Source organism: Mucor velutinosus (genome assembly GCF_035048745.1).
Source record: "Mucor velutinosus strain NIH1002 chromosome Unknown tig00000165, whole genome shotgun sequence".
Lineage (NCBI taxonomy): Eukaryota > Fungi > Mucoromycota > Mucoromycetes > Mucorales > Mucoraceae > Mucor > Mucor velutinosus.
The window spans coordinates 1,922,620-1,936,836 of record NW_027041913.1 but is presented as its reverse complement, the minus strand read 5'-3'; the positions used below and the strand labels follow the sequence as shown (position 1 = coordinate 1,936,836).

At 39.1% G+C, this 14,217-nt stretch overlaps 5 protein-coding genes across 5 annotated transcripts; 2 read left to right on the top strand and 3 right to left on the bottom strand.

Annotated features, from left to right (window-relative positions):
* Nucleotides 1-6,450: 6,450 nt before the first annotated feature.
* Nucleotides 6,451-8,087, top strand: ATC70_003606 (uncharacterized protein; the record flags this gene model as incomplete). Its single annotated transcript, XM_064822962.1, has 9 exons — nt 6,451-6,541; nt 6,603-6,662; nt 6,718-6,796; nt 6,857-6,906; nt 6,959-7,039; nt 7,095-7,358; nt 7,473-7,524; nt 7,589-7,811; nt 7,869-8,087. 9 exons carry the CDS (start codon nt 6,451-6,453, stop codon nt 8,085-8,087), a joined length of 1,119 nt encoding a protein of 372 aa, XP_064679562.1.
* A 643-nt stretch (nt 8,088-8,730) lies between these two features.
* ATC70_003605 (uncharacterized protein) lies at nt 8,731-9,328 on the bottom strand (the record flags this gene model as incomplete). Its single annotated transcript, XM_064822961.1, has 2 exons — nt 8,731-8,943; nt 8,999-9,328. 2 exons carry the CDS (start codon nt 9,326-9,328, stop codon nt 8,731-8,733), a joined length of 543 nt encoding a protein of 180 aa, XP_064679561.1.
* A 1,005-nt stretch (nt 9,329-10,333) lies between these two features.
* Nucleotides 10,334-11,392, bottom strand: ATC70_003604 (uncharacterized protein; the record flags this gene model as incomplete). Its single annotated transcript, XM_064822960.1, has 4 exons — nt 10,334-10,742; nt 10,819-10,894; nt 10,955-11,099; nt 11,162-11,392. The coding sequence occupies 4 exons, from the start codon at nt 11,390-11,392 to the stop codon at nt 10,334-10,336; spliced, it is 861 nt and encodes a 286-aa protein (XP_064679560.1).
* A 752-nt stretch (nt 11,393-12,144) lies between these two features.
* Nucleotides 12,145-13,035, top strand: ATC70_003603 (uncharacterized protein; the record flags this gene model as incomplete). The annotated part of the gene is made up of 1 exon (XM_064822959.1): nt 12,145-13,035. The coding sequence occupies one exon, from the start codon at nt 12,145-12,147 to the stop codon at nt 13,033-13,035; it is 891 nt and encodes a 296-aa protein (XP_064679559.1).
* An 11-nt stretch (nt 13,036-13,046) lies between these two features.
* Nucleotides 13,047-14,155, bottom strand: DOA4_1 (ubiquitin-specific protease doa4; the record flags this gene model as incomplete). Its single annotated transcript, XM_064822958.1, has 3 exons — nt 13,047-13,204; nt 13,256-13,960; nt 14,011-14,155. 3 exons carry the CDS (start codon nt 14,153-14,155, stop codon nt 13,047-13,049), a joined length of 1,008 nt encoding a protein of 335 aa, XP_064679558.1.
* Between the last annotated feature and the right edge of the window lie 62 nt (nt 14,156-14,217).

The following is a 14,217-nucleotide window of genomic DNA, read 5'->3' as shown; positions in this document are numbered from 1 at the left end:
CGAGCAATAGCGTTACTGTGCCAGAATGGCTACAACTGTCTATAAAGATTAAGGTATTCTTGATGGGTAGATATGTCTGCGTTGTACAACAACATGGACAAGCTATGATAATTGAAGTGCATCTCAGCTATCTAAATGCTGAGGTTCACCAGATGTGAAAAACGTTGTACAAGATAAATTTCTACTTTGGCATTCAGAACTTAGTATAAATAGAATAACTCTTGTCTTCATCAATAAATCTTTAGTTTTTGTGTCTGATCTTATTATTCAAATAAGTCTTTTCTTGTTTTTATAATATCGAATATTTTTTATAAGCTACAAATAATAATCCTTTTGTTCTCTGTGCTTAACATTGTGGTTGTTTGGCAAAGGTTTTAAGCCATAATGTGCATCTCACCACGAAGGGCGGACAGCGTTTCCATGCCTTAGGCTGATACTAGAGATTTCATAATGTACAATACAGAGCATCTGGGTCATCAGACAGAACTGTAACTTACTCTTCTGGTAACGCAACCCACTACGCCGTCGTTTTTGGCTGAATTTTGTGCAAATCTAGCCATTTCCAAGTACGAATAACTCATGCCACAAAGCGCTTTAAGCGCTTGGAATAGAACCACACGCCTCCTCTTGGCTACGTCTTACTCCCTAATGCTTTATCTCAATTTTTTTGGGACGTTGCAAACTTATGAATATCATCGTTTTTCCATGAGTATTAGCAAGGGAAAATTCTTGAAAATCAAACGATCGCGTTTTTCACGTCAAAAGTGAAGACTTTTCCTATGATAGGTATTAGATCAAATTGATCGTAAAAATTAAATGCAACATTGGAACCTCTTTCCATGAGACTTTCATATGCTAAATTTTGACATATTCTCAGAAAACCTGTTTTCATATTTTTGGAAATTGCTCATTGTTTTAGGTCTGAAAGCTAAAAGTAATCAGCATCATTCGATGCTGCTTCTTTAATCCTCTAGAGATGTATTAGAAAGTTGGGTTAGACAACGACAGTTTTCATAGTCAAATTTAGCAAAAACGTTTAAAGGGTGTGAGATCAAGCCAAGTTTGAACACGAAGATACCACTGCACAATGTCAAATTAAATTGCCGCAATTATGGCTGCTACGGTACAAGACTGAGATTAACTCTACTGGTCGTGACGTCGAATAGGGTGCCCTCTCATTTTTCCATGCCCTCGTTTTTTTACCCTTTTGCAAAACGCGTTTTAGTATCAAACCATGGTGGTTTTGGACACCGTTTGATTGATAATAACACTGTAGCATCCGATAACTCTGTCTTGTACTGTTGGAAGAACTTGATACTGCTTCTTTGAAGTGGAATATATTAGGTACCATTCGATAACGAGCACTGAAAGACATAAAACTAACATTAATTGAGTTTGTTTATTATGTTTTAGTAATTTTTTGCTTGTTTGAGTGAGTGCTGCTGCCATTACTTCTCTGCCATCTCTGCTGCCTGCTTCTTCGGTCTTTGGCTGGTCTCTGGTGTTGTTCGTTCTTTGGTTCTTCTATGGTGCTGGTGTTGCTGCCGCTGCTGCTGCTAATCCGGTCTTTCCTAGTCTACTCTATTTGTTGTAGTATGCTTGTTCTCTGGTCTATCTCTGGTGATTACCTATACTTTTCTGGTCTATCTCTGGTGGTGATAAGCAGTAAATAACTGCTTTGGTCTTTGTCTGTTCTTTGCTGATAACGTTCGTTCTATAGTTTTTCTATGGTGCTGGTATTGCTGCTGCAGCTCCTGCTAATCTGGTCTTTTCTGGTCTGCTGTATTTGGTGCATGCTCCTCGTTCTTTGGTCTGCCTCCGGTGATTGCCTATACTCTTCTGGTTTATCTGTGGCTGTGGTAAGTGGTAAGTATCTTCTTTCTTCTGGTCGCAATGATATAAAACTTCTTTGGACGCTTGTATTATTGCTTCCTTTCTCGTGATAATGCATTCATGATGTTTGCCTTGTTGCGCTTTCTTCTTTTTCTTTTCTTGGTAGTGTTTCCTCTGTAGCTTTACAGGAAACAACATTAGTCATTATGTTGTATCGTAAACTTATAATACCACTGTTGCTTTTGCAGTTGTGCGTATTTGTGTCATGTTGCTTTACATCTGACTATTACTACCATGCGCGCTGCTCGTGTAGCATGCATTTTTCTTGCAACAGCAACGAGCTTTTTAGAACATCTTTGATGTTGTGTTTGTTATGCTTTTCTTTGACTCGCTTCGTGTGAGCATTTCTTTTTTTTTTACTTACATACTACTATACTCTTATAGTATTATGTTCTTTTCTTCTTTCTTTTATTATTCTTATGTTTCTTTGAAGCATACCTTTTTTACGTTGTGTGGATGTGCCTATCCCTGAAGCTCAACAAGACTTTATCCGAGGCTAGGAGGTAGATAGGCCGCCTCCACTTGGTTATCGCTACTTACTTTAGTGATGATTGAGGGTCTCAATGCCAGAACTTAAAGCTAGGTGATGTAAGTAAGGCATGCTCTAGCACCTGAGGGAAATTTGATGATAGTAACAGCTATATTACTATATAGCGGAGCTTAAAATTTTGCCTCACATCAAAACAGGGGGAAACCCTCGCAAAATTTTTTTTGGGTCAGCGGAGTTTTTACGCAATCTGATTGGCTCAGAGGTTGAGGCACCGAAGGATTGCCGCTAGTTGCTCTTTTATTGATCTTTCCTTCAAAATCATTTTGTATTTGAAATAAAAGGATTATTCAAAGCGTCCACAACGCTTTGTAGCGTGTGTGGAATTTGAGGCTTGATAGACTAAAATTCACGAAAAAAAAAGAATAAAAAAAACAGTAAAGTCAACTTGATAAAGGTATGTTTTATTATCAAACTGACAGGTGTAAAGTAAACTGAAGTCTCTCTACTGGCCAGGTAGATGATCCTTCTCATATACTATAACAATGGATAAAAGTTCTATTAATTAGATTGACAAATAAGTCTACTCAGATCATCTAAAGTCTAATCATACTAAAAGACAACTCCAGCAAGCTAATCATGATTTAGCTCTGTCTGGATGAATAATTAGACTCTCATCCGAAGTACCCTGATCTATCCTTTCTATAAGGATAATTAATATCGATCTAGTAGCATGTATCCAATAGGTACAGTCTCCTTAGTCTATATCAATAGTACATATCTGAGTGTATATCGCTGAGCATACATCTTTAGCATGTATCTGGATATATGGCATGTCTATAGCATATCGTATGCACGTCTATAGCATGTCTCATATATAGTACAAGTCTGTAGTACATAAAGTATCTGTAGCTAGTATCACGGATATAAGCATGTGTCTTATAGCGTGGATCATGAAGTGCACATCTGAAGCAACAAGCTCATATTGCATTAATCTTGGTGCCTATCCAGATATGGTAAACATCCGTAGTCAATGTCGGAATACAAGTATAAGTCTATAGCGCCATCTATGTCCGTGGTGCCATCTATAGCCTATATCTTATATAGTATGAATCTTATAGTACTAGCGTATCTGAAGTCCATATCTTCTTATAATATAAATCGATATCGTACATCTAATCCAGTGTACATACAGTTTATATCTAAATCTGGTAACTGGATGAACTGTCGGAATGCAGATCACAGTGGATGTATTCCACATATTGAGCAATTTGGTAAAATATGAAATGAAGTTTTTGGCGAAAATAGCCATATTTCACATATGAAAACCTCAGAAAAGTAGTTTCAGAAGTTGCTTTGGATCAACAGAAACGTTTTGAATTAATCATAACATAATAAATGTTCAGTCCTTTTGCACTTTACAATCCTAATATGGAACCTGAGTTTCAAGGCATCTATCAGACCTGGCTCATATCATAACATAATAAATGTTCAGTCCTTTTGCACTTTACAATCCTAATATGGAACCTGAGTTTCAAGGCATCTATCAGACCTGGCTCATATCATAACATAATAAATGTTCAGTCCTTTTGCACTTTACAATCCTAATATGGAACCTGAGTTTCAAGGCATCTATCAGACCTGGCTCATATCATAACATAATAAATGTTCAGTCCTTTTGCACTTTACAATCCTAATATGGAACCTGAGTTTCAAGGCATCTATCAGACCTGGCTCATATGAGAATAATGATTTTACAATCAATCAATAAAAACCACTATTATTTCTACCCTCTTTCCTCTGCTCAATGCTACCAACGTTTTCTTTGAACGACGGCTCGGAGCCTCAGAGATTTCACTACTTACTGCAGACATTTTATGCAACCCATGCATCGTCAATGTCCAGACTAACGTTATTAAATATAGAATGCAATAAAATATCATTATGAACGATATAGAAGGCAATAAAATAGCATCATAAAAGATAGTGCTATGAACTGCCGCCTACTTTCTATACGCTTCAAGGGCATTTACTACTGTATTGCCTTATGAAAAGGGCATGAGTTTTCCAGCTGGCCCTACCAGCCAAAATTAATTCAAACCCAGAATCATAGTCTGTTCCAGATTGGACATATTTTGATAATTTTGGACTCGATCGAGCTATTTTTGCAGATTCGACTAAGTAAAAAAAATGATAACCGTCCTATGTTTCTTTAAGCTTTCCTGGAGTGCTTTTCAAGGCGCTTCCAATGGTACCAAGTAAAATAGATGTTTTGAATTCACTTATTGAATGATTTGTAAAAATATGAAAAGAGATTTATGGCCAAAATGTCGAAATTTTACATATCAAAGTCCCACAAAGATAATTTCAGAGGTTGCTTTGGATTGATAGAAACATTTTGATTCAAGATATACCATAGTAAAAGTCTCCATTATCAAGATAAAAAATGCGATCGTTTGATTTTCGATGAAAACCATGAGGGATACCTCATGCTTTTTGGTCGATTTTTGACCATGTTTTTTTGGTCCCCAAAAAGTCGAGCAAAAGTGTCAGAAAGTAACTGCCAGATGAGAGCAACCATTTGGGGCTATTCTGACGATCTAAAACGGCCTTGAACGCAAGAAAATGCAGCTCAAATGCACTCATTTTTTGCTGTATTAGGGACACTAAGGACTAAAAAGTGGGAATACCAGTATGCTGCTTGCCCGTATATGAAGTAGCTACGTGTATATGGATGTAGAACATCACATAAGAATCAGATCCACAGATAATAGGAAGGGTTACTATGTGTAAGTGGAGGGTCAAAATGAAAGTAGCAGTATTTTGATAAAATACGCAAGAGCAATCTATAGTACGAGCTGCCGCTGCGCAGGTTGGTTTTCTACCTTCGCTACGCTTCGGTGAGAACCATCCGAAGCATAAACACTCATATGATTAGTGATTATATATCAATCAACAATCAGGGTTCTTCTTCTAACATTTTAGCTATATTAATTTTGGGATATTAGCCAAAGGCCCGCGGCAGCGCGAGCCGTTTGAACGTAGGTTGGTTTCCACCGAAGCGAAGCGTAGGTCAGGAAACCACCCGAAGTGCTGAAAGGCTCGTATACCATAGTAAAAGTCTCTATTTTCAAGGTGAAAAAAGCGATCGTTTATTTCTCGTGAAAAACCATGAGGTACCCCTCATGGTTTTCAGTGGATTTCTGACCATGTTTTCTTTGGTCTCAAAACGTTAAGCAACTGTGTCAGGAAGTTGCTATTACTCAAATACAACAATTTGGTGTCATTCCAGTGGCCCAGAAAGGTCCACAGGTCAAGATATGAAGGCTTGAAAGCTGTCAAAATTGGTAATGGTTTTGCTTTACAGCTTTTATTTACACAGCGTGAACCACCTCTTCGATGGATAGCTGAAACTCTTTAGGAGGGCAGTTCTGCAGCCTGTGCAACTTCTAATTTGAATAGGAGGCATATTGATTTTGGTAAAGCTCAAAATCATTCTTTAGACTGCACAAATTTACAACTATTCTTCAGTAATGTAAATCAATAAATTACACTACAGCTCAAACTGAAAGCCTATATTGACGAATTTATACTTACTAGTAAGAACCAGAAAATAGCATTGTCGTCATTCATCATCGTCTTCTTGTATATATGTTACGTGCAATACAACAAGTTTGTAAGTCTACCAATACGTAGAGACGATTTGTTGTGGTACATTAGCCGTTGGTACGTTAGTCTAAACAAAAAATAGCAGGCAAAGCAAGCGCTACAGTACTGCTGGACAGGATGCGCATTTATAAGCTTTAATATATTGTTGGTACGTTAGCCACCTCCAATTTAACTTGGCACAAATGCCAAAAAAACTGGGCGGAATTTTCAAACATCCGGTAAATTGAGAGTGGAAGCACAGTATCAATCACGATTGGCTACATTTGTACCTGGAGGATCTGATAAAAAAAATCAGCAAACCTGGGGAGAAAAGGACTGTTCAAATAATTAATAGATTCGAAACAACAAAACAAAAATATACCTCTCTTTTACTGCTAGTTCTTCATGTGGAGGTCATCAACATGTATTCAGGGCAATTGCTCAGCAGCACGCTACAAAGCAAGATCAGCTATCTTATCCAAAAGACGGCCTTGTATGGCACCTGCATTCAACGTATGTAGACCAACTCTATACCCTTTGATTCAGCACCAAACAAGTCGATTTATCGGCACAGAACAGCCTCACAGTAGCCATATACATGCTGATGATTTTGCTTCAATGCTAAAGCACTCCAGTAAGATAGTAGAGGCAAGATCAGTTGATGCATCGCTAATGATATACATGTACAGGTAAAAAAGGGATGCAGGTTACTTGGATTGGATTTGTCTCCAATGTTGGACTGACAGTATCAAAAGGGGTTGCAGGCTGGTAAGCTAAAGTTGCGATACTTTTTATTCCTACGGGAAGGATTGATTCAATGATATATAGGTTTATGAACTCGGCAGCACTATTGGCGGATGCATCTCACTCGTTCAGTGGTAAAATGTCATGTAGCACAATACAATAATGTAAGCTAATATTACTTATCAGATCTTCTGAGTGATTTTGTTACATTGTATACGTTCAAAATGTCAAGGAAAGTACCAGACAGCACATTTCCATACGGATATGGTAACGCTATGCATAAAGGTGTGATACGCTACTTGACTCAATCATCCGGGTATAGGCAAATATGAAACGATAGGATCATTATCTGTCTCGGCCATACTAGTGGCGGGGAGTATCGGTATTAGTATGCATTCATTTGATCTGCTGTTGGATATATGGAGCCATCATCACAGCCAAGCAGCTCAAGCAATGAGTGCTACAGTTGCATCAACGGTGACAACAGCATCCGGTCATGCCAATCAACAACAGAATATACTAGATCCCAATGCTGCTTGGTTTGCATTAGCGAGTGTTGGCATTAAAGAGTGGCTATACCGTATTAGTAAGCATATATCAAGTTCTGCAAATGATTGTGGCTGAATAGAGTCATTTAATGTATGCTACCTGTACTGACTGTTTTGCTCCCTACGTTTCTGTTCTCCTCTTTCTTATATAGCTCTCAAAGTGGGTCAAAGTGAGCGCAGTGATGTCCTAGTTGCAAATGCATGGTATATAAATATCAATCGAGGGGCATCAACTTGACACATTAACATAAATGTACGTGAACAATAGGCATCATCGGTCAGATGCTTATTCTAGTTTCGTTGCCCTTGTAGCAATAGGAGGATCTTATGCTGGAATGCCTATCTTTGATCCATTGGGAGGAATTGTCGTTTCAGGAATGATATTCAAGAGCGGGGTAGACATCATGCGACAATCTACAAGGGAACTGCTCGACAAAAGCATAAGCGAGACTGAACTGGACGAAATCAAGTCCATTGTCGCCTCCGTCAAGGTATGACATTGCGCAATTGGCTCTAGGGGGGGCATTGATTGACGGATGTTTTAACAGAACAAAGAAGCTGACCTGCTGGATTTCTACTCTATTCGCGGTCGAAAATTTGGTCCATTCCATCATCTGGACCTTGTTATTCAATTGAATCCTCACTTATCCATCACCAGAGCTCACGATATCGAGCAAAAAGTGAGATTAGCGATCAAGCATCACTTCAGCCACGTCCAGGAAGTGATTATCCATATAGATGCTGAGAAGCAGCCTAGACATTTTTAAAATTTATGCGAAAATAGACCTTTGATTTATCAGATTTTTGACGTATGTACAAGTGAGCCCACAATCTGGAGCGAAACAACTCCCATGATCTCCTCTCCCCCCCTCATTTCTCTCCTGTGTCACTGGACGCATTATATACGGAATATCCGATCTATCGTTCTTTTATACAGCAGATTACTTAAAACAGAATACCCGAATGTTTCAAGGCGTTGAGAATCTTGAGATAAATGAGTATATTTCGATGAGTCAGGACACGATTTGTTTCAATTCATCAATTTATGTGATTGACAACATTTGTTTCAGACAAGAAAAAACATAAACAGGCACAGTGTTACTGAATTAGCAGAAACGATAAGAGGTAATTTTATTTTGTAATTAAAGAAAGATGAAAAAAAAAAAGGTATTCATAAGGAGAAGAAACTTGGTATAATGTGTATAATGAATATTCAAATAAATAATGTTAAAATTAGATATAGAAAATATTTCTGCGTATAGTGTGTGTGTGCTGCGGTTATATATAAATATGTGTATTGCATAGGATAAAGGCTGTTGTTTGCTTGCTTATATTGTGTAATAGGGGGAATCATTTTGTTTTATGGTGTAAATAAATAAATAAAAAGCTTATTTCATACAGAGAACTCCATCATTCTGAATAGTCAAATGGCAGAGAATCTAGACGCGATCGAAGCTCGAATAGAATATCAGTCCACTCTTGCTGAAATTTGTAAGATCTGTCTGAATGTAATGTCTGCATTAGTTGTTGGAAGCGGTTTAAGCAATTGTTCACTGCCTCTGTAGTTGTAATTAAATCGCCACTGTAGTAAATGGAGCCTTGAGATTCAATAGCATAGGCCATCTGCACATGTTGTTAGTCATTGAACCATTGTCAATTGGGATATAGTACAACATACCTCATCTACTGCCAGCCTGTACAAGTCTTCAAACTCATCAATTTGTTTGTCTTCAATCTCATGTATGTATTCTGCTGATGCTCTTCTACTGCTGTTGGCACTGCTAGTGCTGTTTTCATCAAAGAACGATGTGCATGATGATGTAGATGAAGATCTGCGGCGTATACGAGGGAACCATCTTGTAGGCGACAGGATGATGGTAGATGTCTCTTCTGAAATGTTGCTATTGGAGTGGTGATGATGGTGACATCCGCATGAACAGCATGATGTCTCTTGTGGTTGCTTGTTGCTTTGGTTGTGGTTGAATAAACGCGATGTTAATGAAGGCATGTTGAGTTTTGTATTTACAAGTGAAATCGAAAGATGAAAGAAAAAAGAAATTCTCAAACGTAAAGATGGCATGTATTTATATGATCTTTTTCATCCTCTCCTTGCCCCCCCAAAGCATTGATCCCTCCCCCCCCCCCCCACCTTTCACCACCACCACCACCACCCCTTTCTCTCCTCACTCCTTGTTCCGATCTCCTGAAGCTGACTCCTCTTGCAACTGTGCTACCATGCTAACAAAATCCAACTAAAACACCTGTATTTACCATATAGCTTGTAGTGTTTGTATTATTCAGAATACACATACAATTTGTATTAATATGGCATTGCGTGTTTATCACAATGATTGCTATTTTACATGTGATTCGCTATAATGGATGTTTGTTATTAAGCTATTATATTGTTCAAGGAGTATGAAGGAGAAGCAAAAATATAAAAGCTCCTTAATCTTAATAAACCACTTTTTCACTATTACTGCTGTTATATAGGTAGACAAGTGACAACAATTGTGAATATAGACAGAGAATTCAACATGAAATAAGCAGGGATTTCTATTTCTGTCAATAAAAAGCTCCTGGCTATCGTCTTTGGTAGTCAACAGTGTATCGTTTATATTTGCTCTTTGTGTAATTACCAATAAAACAAATGATGTTGTTACCGATATATGTAGATCAAAAAGAATAATAACTTCTTTTTGTAGCATGCCCAATCAAGCATATACATGATGGTATAACATCATGATTGTGCAACCAATGTGTGTGTGTGTGTGTGTGTGTGTGTGTGTGTGTGTGTTTATCATGTAGCCAATTTTATTTCACGTTATCAGTGGCAATCTTGTAATCATGGGTGTGTGTTTCAATATGACATGCTATTGATAATATGATAGGATGAATAAAGGGTATGTTGAGCTTTACTATGTAAAAATATAAATAATGATGAAACGGGTCATTACAATCACATAAAGGTCTCTCTCTCTCTCTCTCTCTCTCTCTCTCTCTACTAATGTGTTCATTCGTCTTGCGATCTAGCTTTGTTTGTTCTCTTCATTGTCTTTAGCATTGATTTGACTTCGTCTACTTCAAGAGACACACTTGCATCCAAATCCGCATAATTTCTACACAATGGACATACAAACCCGGGATGATTCAACAACAATGGACGCAGACACTTGTAATGGAATGTGTGAGAACAAGGTGCAACAAAGAGTGCCTGGAATGGTGCAATGGCAAATAGGCAAATGCAGCACTCATCCACATGAATATCCTCATCTGCCTCTTCGTTTTCTTCTTTTTGATCCTGCTTGTTGCTGCTGCTGTTGCCTAATGCGCCAAATTCGATCCGTTCCATCGATTGGGTAAGAGTGGAAATATGGTTGGGTGGTGTGGCTAAATTGCGCAGAGAATTGTAGGTTTGCAAACTGTGCACGTAAGAATCTTTTGTCTGAATACCACTGAAAACCCCCTCTCCCCTCTCCCTCCCTCATTCAATCTTACTTGTATCGGTTCATATTTTCAATCTGATGTTGATTCTTGTTCAGTTCCAATCGCATCTTTACAGCACGGTAAATCTCTACATGGTTGTTGGATTGTGTCAATATCGCTAAATAAAGACATCAGTTCTTCTGAGTACCTTGGGTTCCTCCTTGATAGTCCACGCCGAGTTGAATTATATCATTGTCATGGAGCTGAAATGGCTGTGATCTTTGGTTGGGGCCACACAGTCGTCTGCTATTGAGAAATGTGCCTGAAGAAGACTCCAAATCACGGATATAGACCTTTATATGCATACATACAATGAGCTCAATGCTCTCTACCTACAAGCCATTTCCAACTGTACCTTGCTTCCTTGCACAAATATCTCAGCGTGTGTTCTGCTTACAACCTTACTCCTAAAAGTCATTTGCTTTGCTGATGGTGGTTGCGGTCTTTTATTGTTTTCAACAGCAATGGAGCGTCCAATATGTACAACTGCTGAGCCGTTCAGCGTAAACTCCATGATTGGAAACACAAGTGCGCTGCTCGAATCAAGATGTGGTACTATACGCAATTTATGTTGATTTTCTTCCATCTGTTATCGTTCGAATATGGTACTGAGGAGAGAAAAAAGAGTGCAATGCGATGCGTGATAGAAAGAAGAAATAAAATAGCAAGAAAGGAGGGTAAAATGAGGAGGATATCAAGGATAAATAAAAAGTGTGCTATCAAACTGTTGTAAAAGAGTATAAAGAGAATGTTTGTGGTGCGAATCCTTCTCTGTTTATTTGTTTATCGCAACAATACAGGGAAAAAAAGTCTCTAATTCAATTCGCCACCTTAAAAACCTTCTGTTACTGAAACTAATATGGGGTAGTAGGCAGTAGTAGTAAAGAAAAGCGATGCTAGAAAGCGTAGGAAAAAGTGCAAAAAGAGATACAACATGCTATGTATCAGCTTATCGTTTCTTTTAATAGAAATCAAATGCCTTGCTACATGAACACCAGCTAATTCTTGTGTAATCTCGTTTTACTCTGATTTTGCTCAGTCAAGATGAAATTGGCCATTGCTCGCCTTGACATGAAATGTCTGAGCCATTAATATGGGATTCCTAATAAGCCTTATGCTATGCATTTCCATTCCAACCAAATAATGGCAGATCCTTTTGATTGCCTAATTGTATTTGACAGGTGCTCTATTGCCATGACAACACAAAGCTAGAATTTCAATAAGCCACTGGGTGAACGAGCAAGAGATCCCCGACTTCAAACAAACAAAAATTCACGGCAGGGGAGAGACGATGGAAAAAAATCCTTGTTTTCGTCTATATCTTTAGTCCATCAGTCAATGAGCAACACATTTGCTAGCTTATTACGTAATTCGAGGCTCGCATCTTATGATCGCACCATCAGCCAAGTTTACACAACACCTTTGAAGCGCAAACAAATTGGTGATTGGGGATTAAAGCGTAATTTACCAACTGTTATTCGCACTCGCTATGCTACAATCGAAGCTTTGGACACAGCAGAACACCAAACACCTTGGCAATCAGGCAATGGTAAAGTGTTGTTTGTAAAGCGATGGAAGGAGAACTTCCCCGAGTCCAAGAGACCAGCACCTCGTTCTGATAAACAAACCTACAACATTGCCAAAATGACCCCTGTTGACTTTAGACGATTCCTACAACAATGTGCCAAACGTGCGCCTGAATTCCAGCAGTTGCTCAAGCAGAAGGATCTGGTGCCTGATCAAGTGTACGAATATTTGGATATTTCATTTGCTGAAACAGATAGCCTCGTGGGTCCTACTTATTCTGATTACACATCTGATGAGCCCTATTCTGTCGAAGGCCGTATTCTGAATGCAGGACGTCATGGCCATGCAGTTGGTGTTGGTGGTGTAGTGGCTCACTTGCCCAAGCGTCATTCATTGGGATTGCGTCAATTGGGCGATAGAAGAGTGCGTACATTCTATGTGGAGAGTGCTCACATTGACGATGAGGGCAAGCCAAAGGTGGTCCTCACCATGACACCACCTGGAACAGCAAGCTTGCCATTCATGTTGGCATTTGACGACGTCGTGGATGATCAGCACCAAACAATGACTACTTCAGAAATGTTCCTGACAAGAAAGCAATCAATAGGCAGAGTGAGAGATGACCAAGATCAAGCAAAGGCCAATCCCAACCACGATGAATTAATGAGTAGAATCACTGGTTTAATCAGCAACACTAAATAGAAGAAAATGTATTATATCAAAATAAAAGAGGCCCATCGTCCTGCAAAGCAATCCATGGCTGTATCAGTGGAACAACGGCGAAAATGAGTGTCGGATTGTTGATTTGCTGGTGGTGTGCGTCCCAACTGTCCATACGCATTACTACCGCAAGACCACACATGGCCATGATCTACAGATTTCTTAGATACAGTTGCTTTTCGTATGCTTGCATTGTAATTACCATCTAATACCAATGTATGCGCTGATCCGCACGCTATTTTGGTTGCATTGATCTCTATAGGTTGATCATTGACGTCCAAAAACACAGCCAAAGATATGATATCGTCGTCTTGTTTTGTGGATCCCCATCCTAACCTTCCGTCTTTGGACCAACCAAATGTATATACATCACCTCCTAGTATGACAGCAGAATGGAACGGACCACAAGCAACGTCGGTTGCATCTCTTAGTCCACAGAAATAGTCAATCGCTGTGGGTGTTTTCAGCTCCTGCTGCTGGTAATCTATGCCGCATTGTGATAAGCGATTGGATCCAAAGGCGAGCACAGGTGCATCTAAAGAGTCTGTCAAAAGCAAGATGTGCGTGTGGGCAGCGCTCATCTTTGTTATCTTACAGCCAGGAGGAAGATCAAGTTTTTCAGAATTCAATGTGTTTATGTTGTGTTGCTCCACTTGCCCAGACTCCTGCTTTAGCACAAAGATGGCGCGCTGACCTTGACAATAGGCAGCTTGTTCAATGTGTGTCATGCAGTCCATATGCTCTGATGTCTCGGTTACATATGATAAAGTGTGCTGTTCGTCGATCAACCCCATCATACTGTTAGGATCACCAAACACACTGATGATGTTGCGCTTTTGCTGACATAATTTCTTGAATGCAGATAACCATGGCGGTTGAAACCCCCAAAATTGGAGCACACCTTCATCTATACAGTCGTGTTAACTTTGCCAAGCGCGACAGATGTCATCTCTTTACCATCAATGACAATGGTGGTTTCCCAACTAGTGAACAAGACTCTGCTCGTGTGTGTATGACAGTAAGGAAATCTTATAATAGCTTCGTCAGATTCTTTTGTTTGTCCAAAGGCGTTGAAGCCAAAACTGTAAAGTTTATTCTGCATTATCGCTACAGAAATCGAAAAAGACGCCTGACTATAAACCAGAGGTTTTATCTACACAGAGC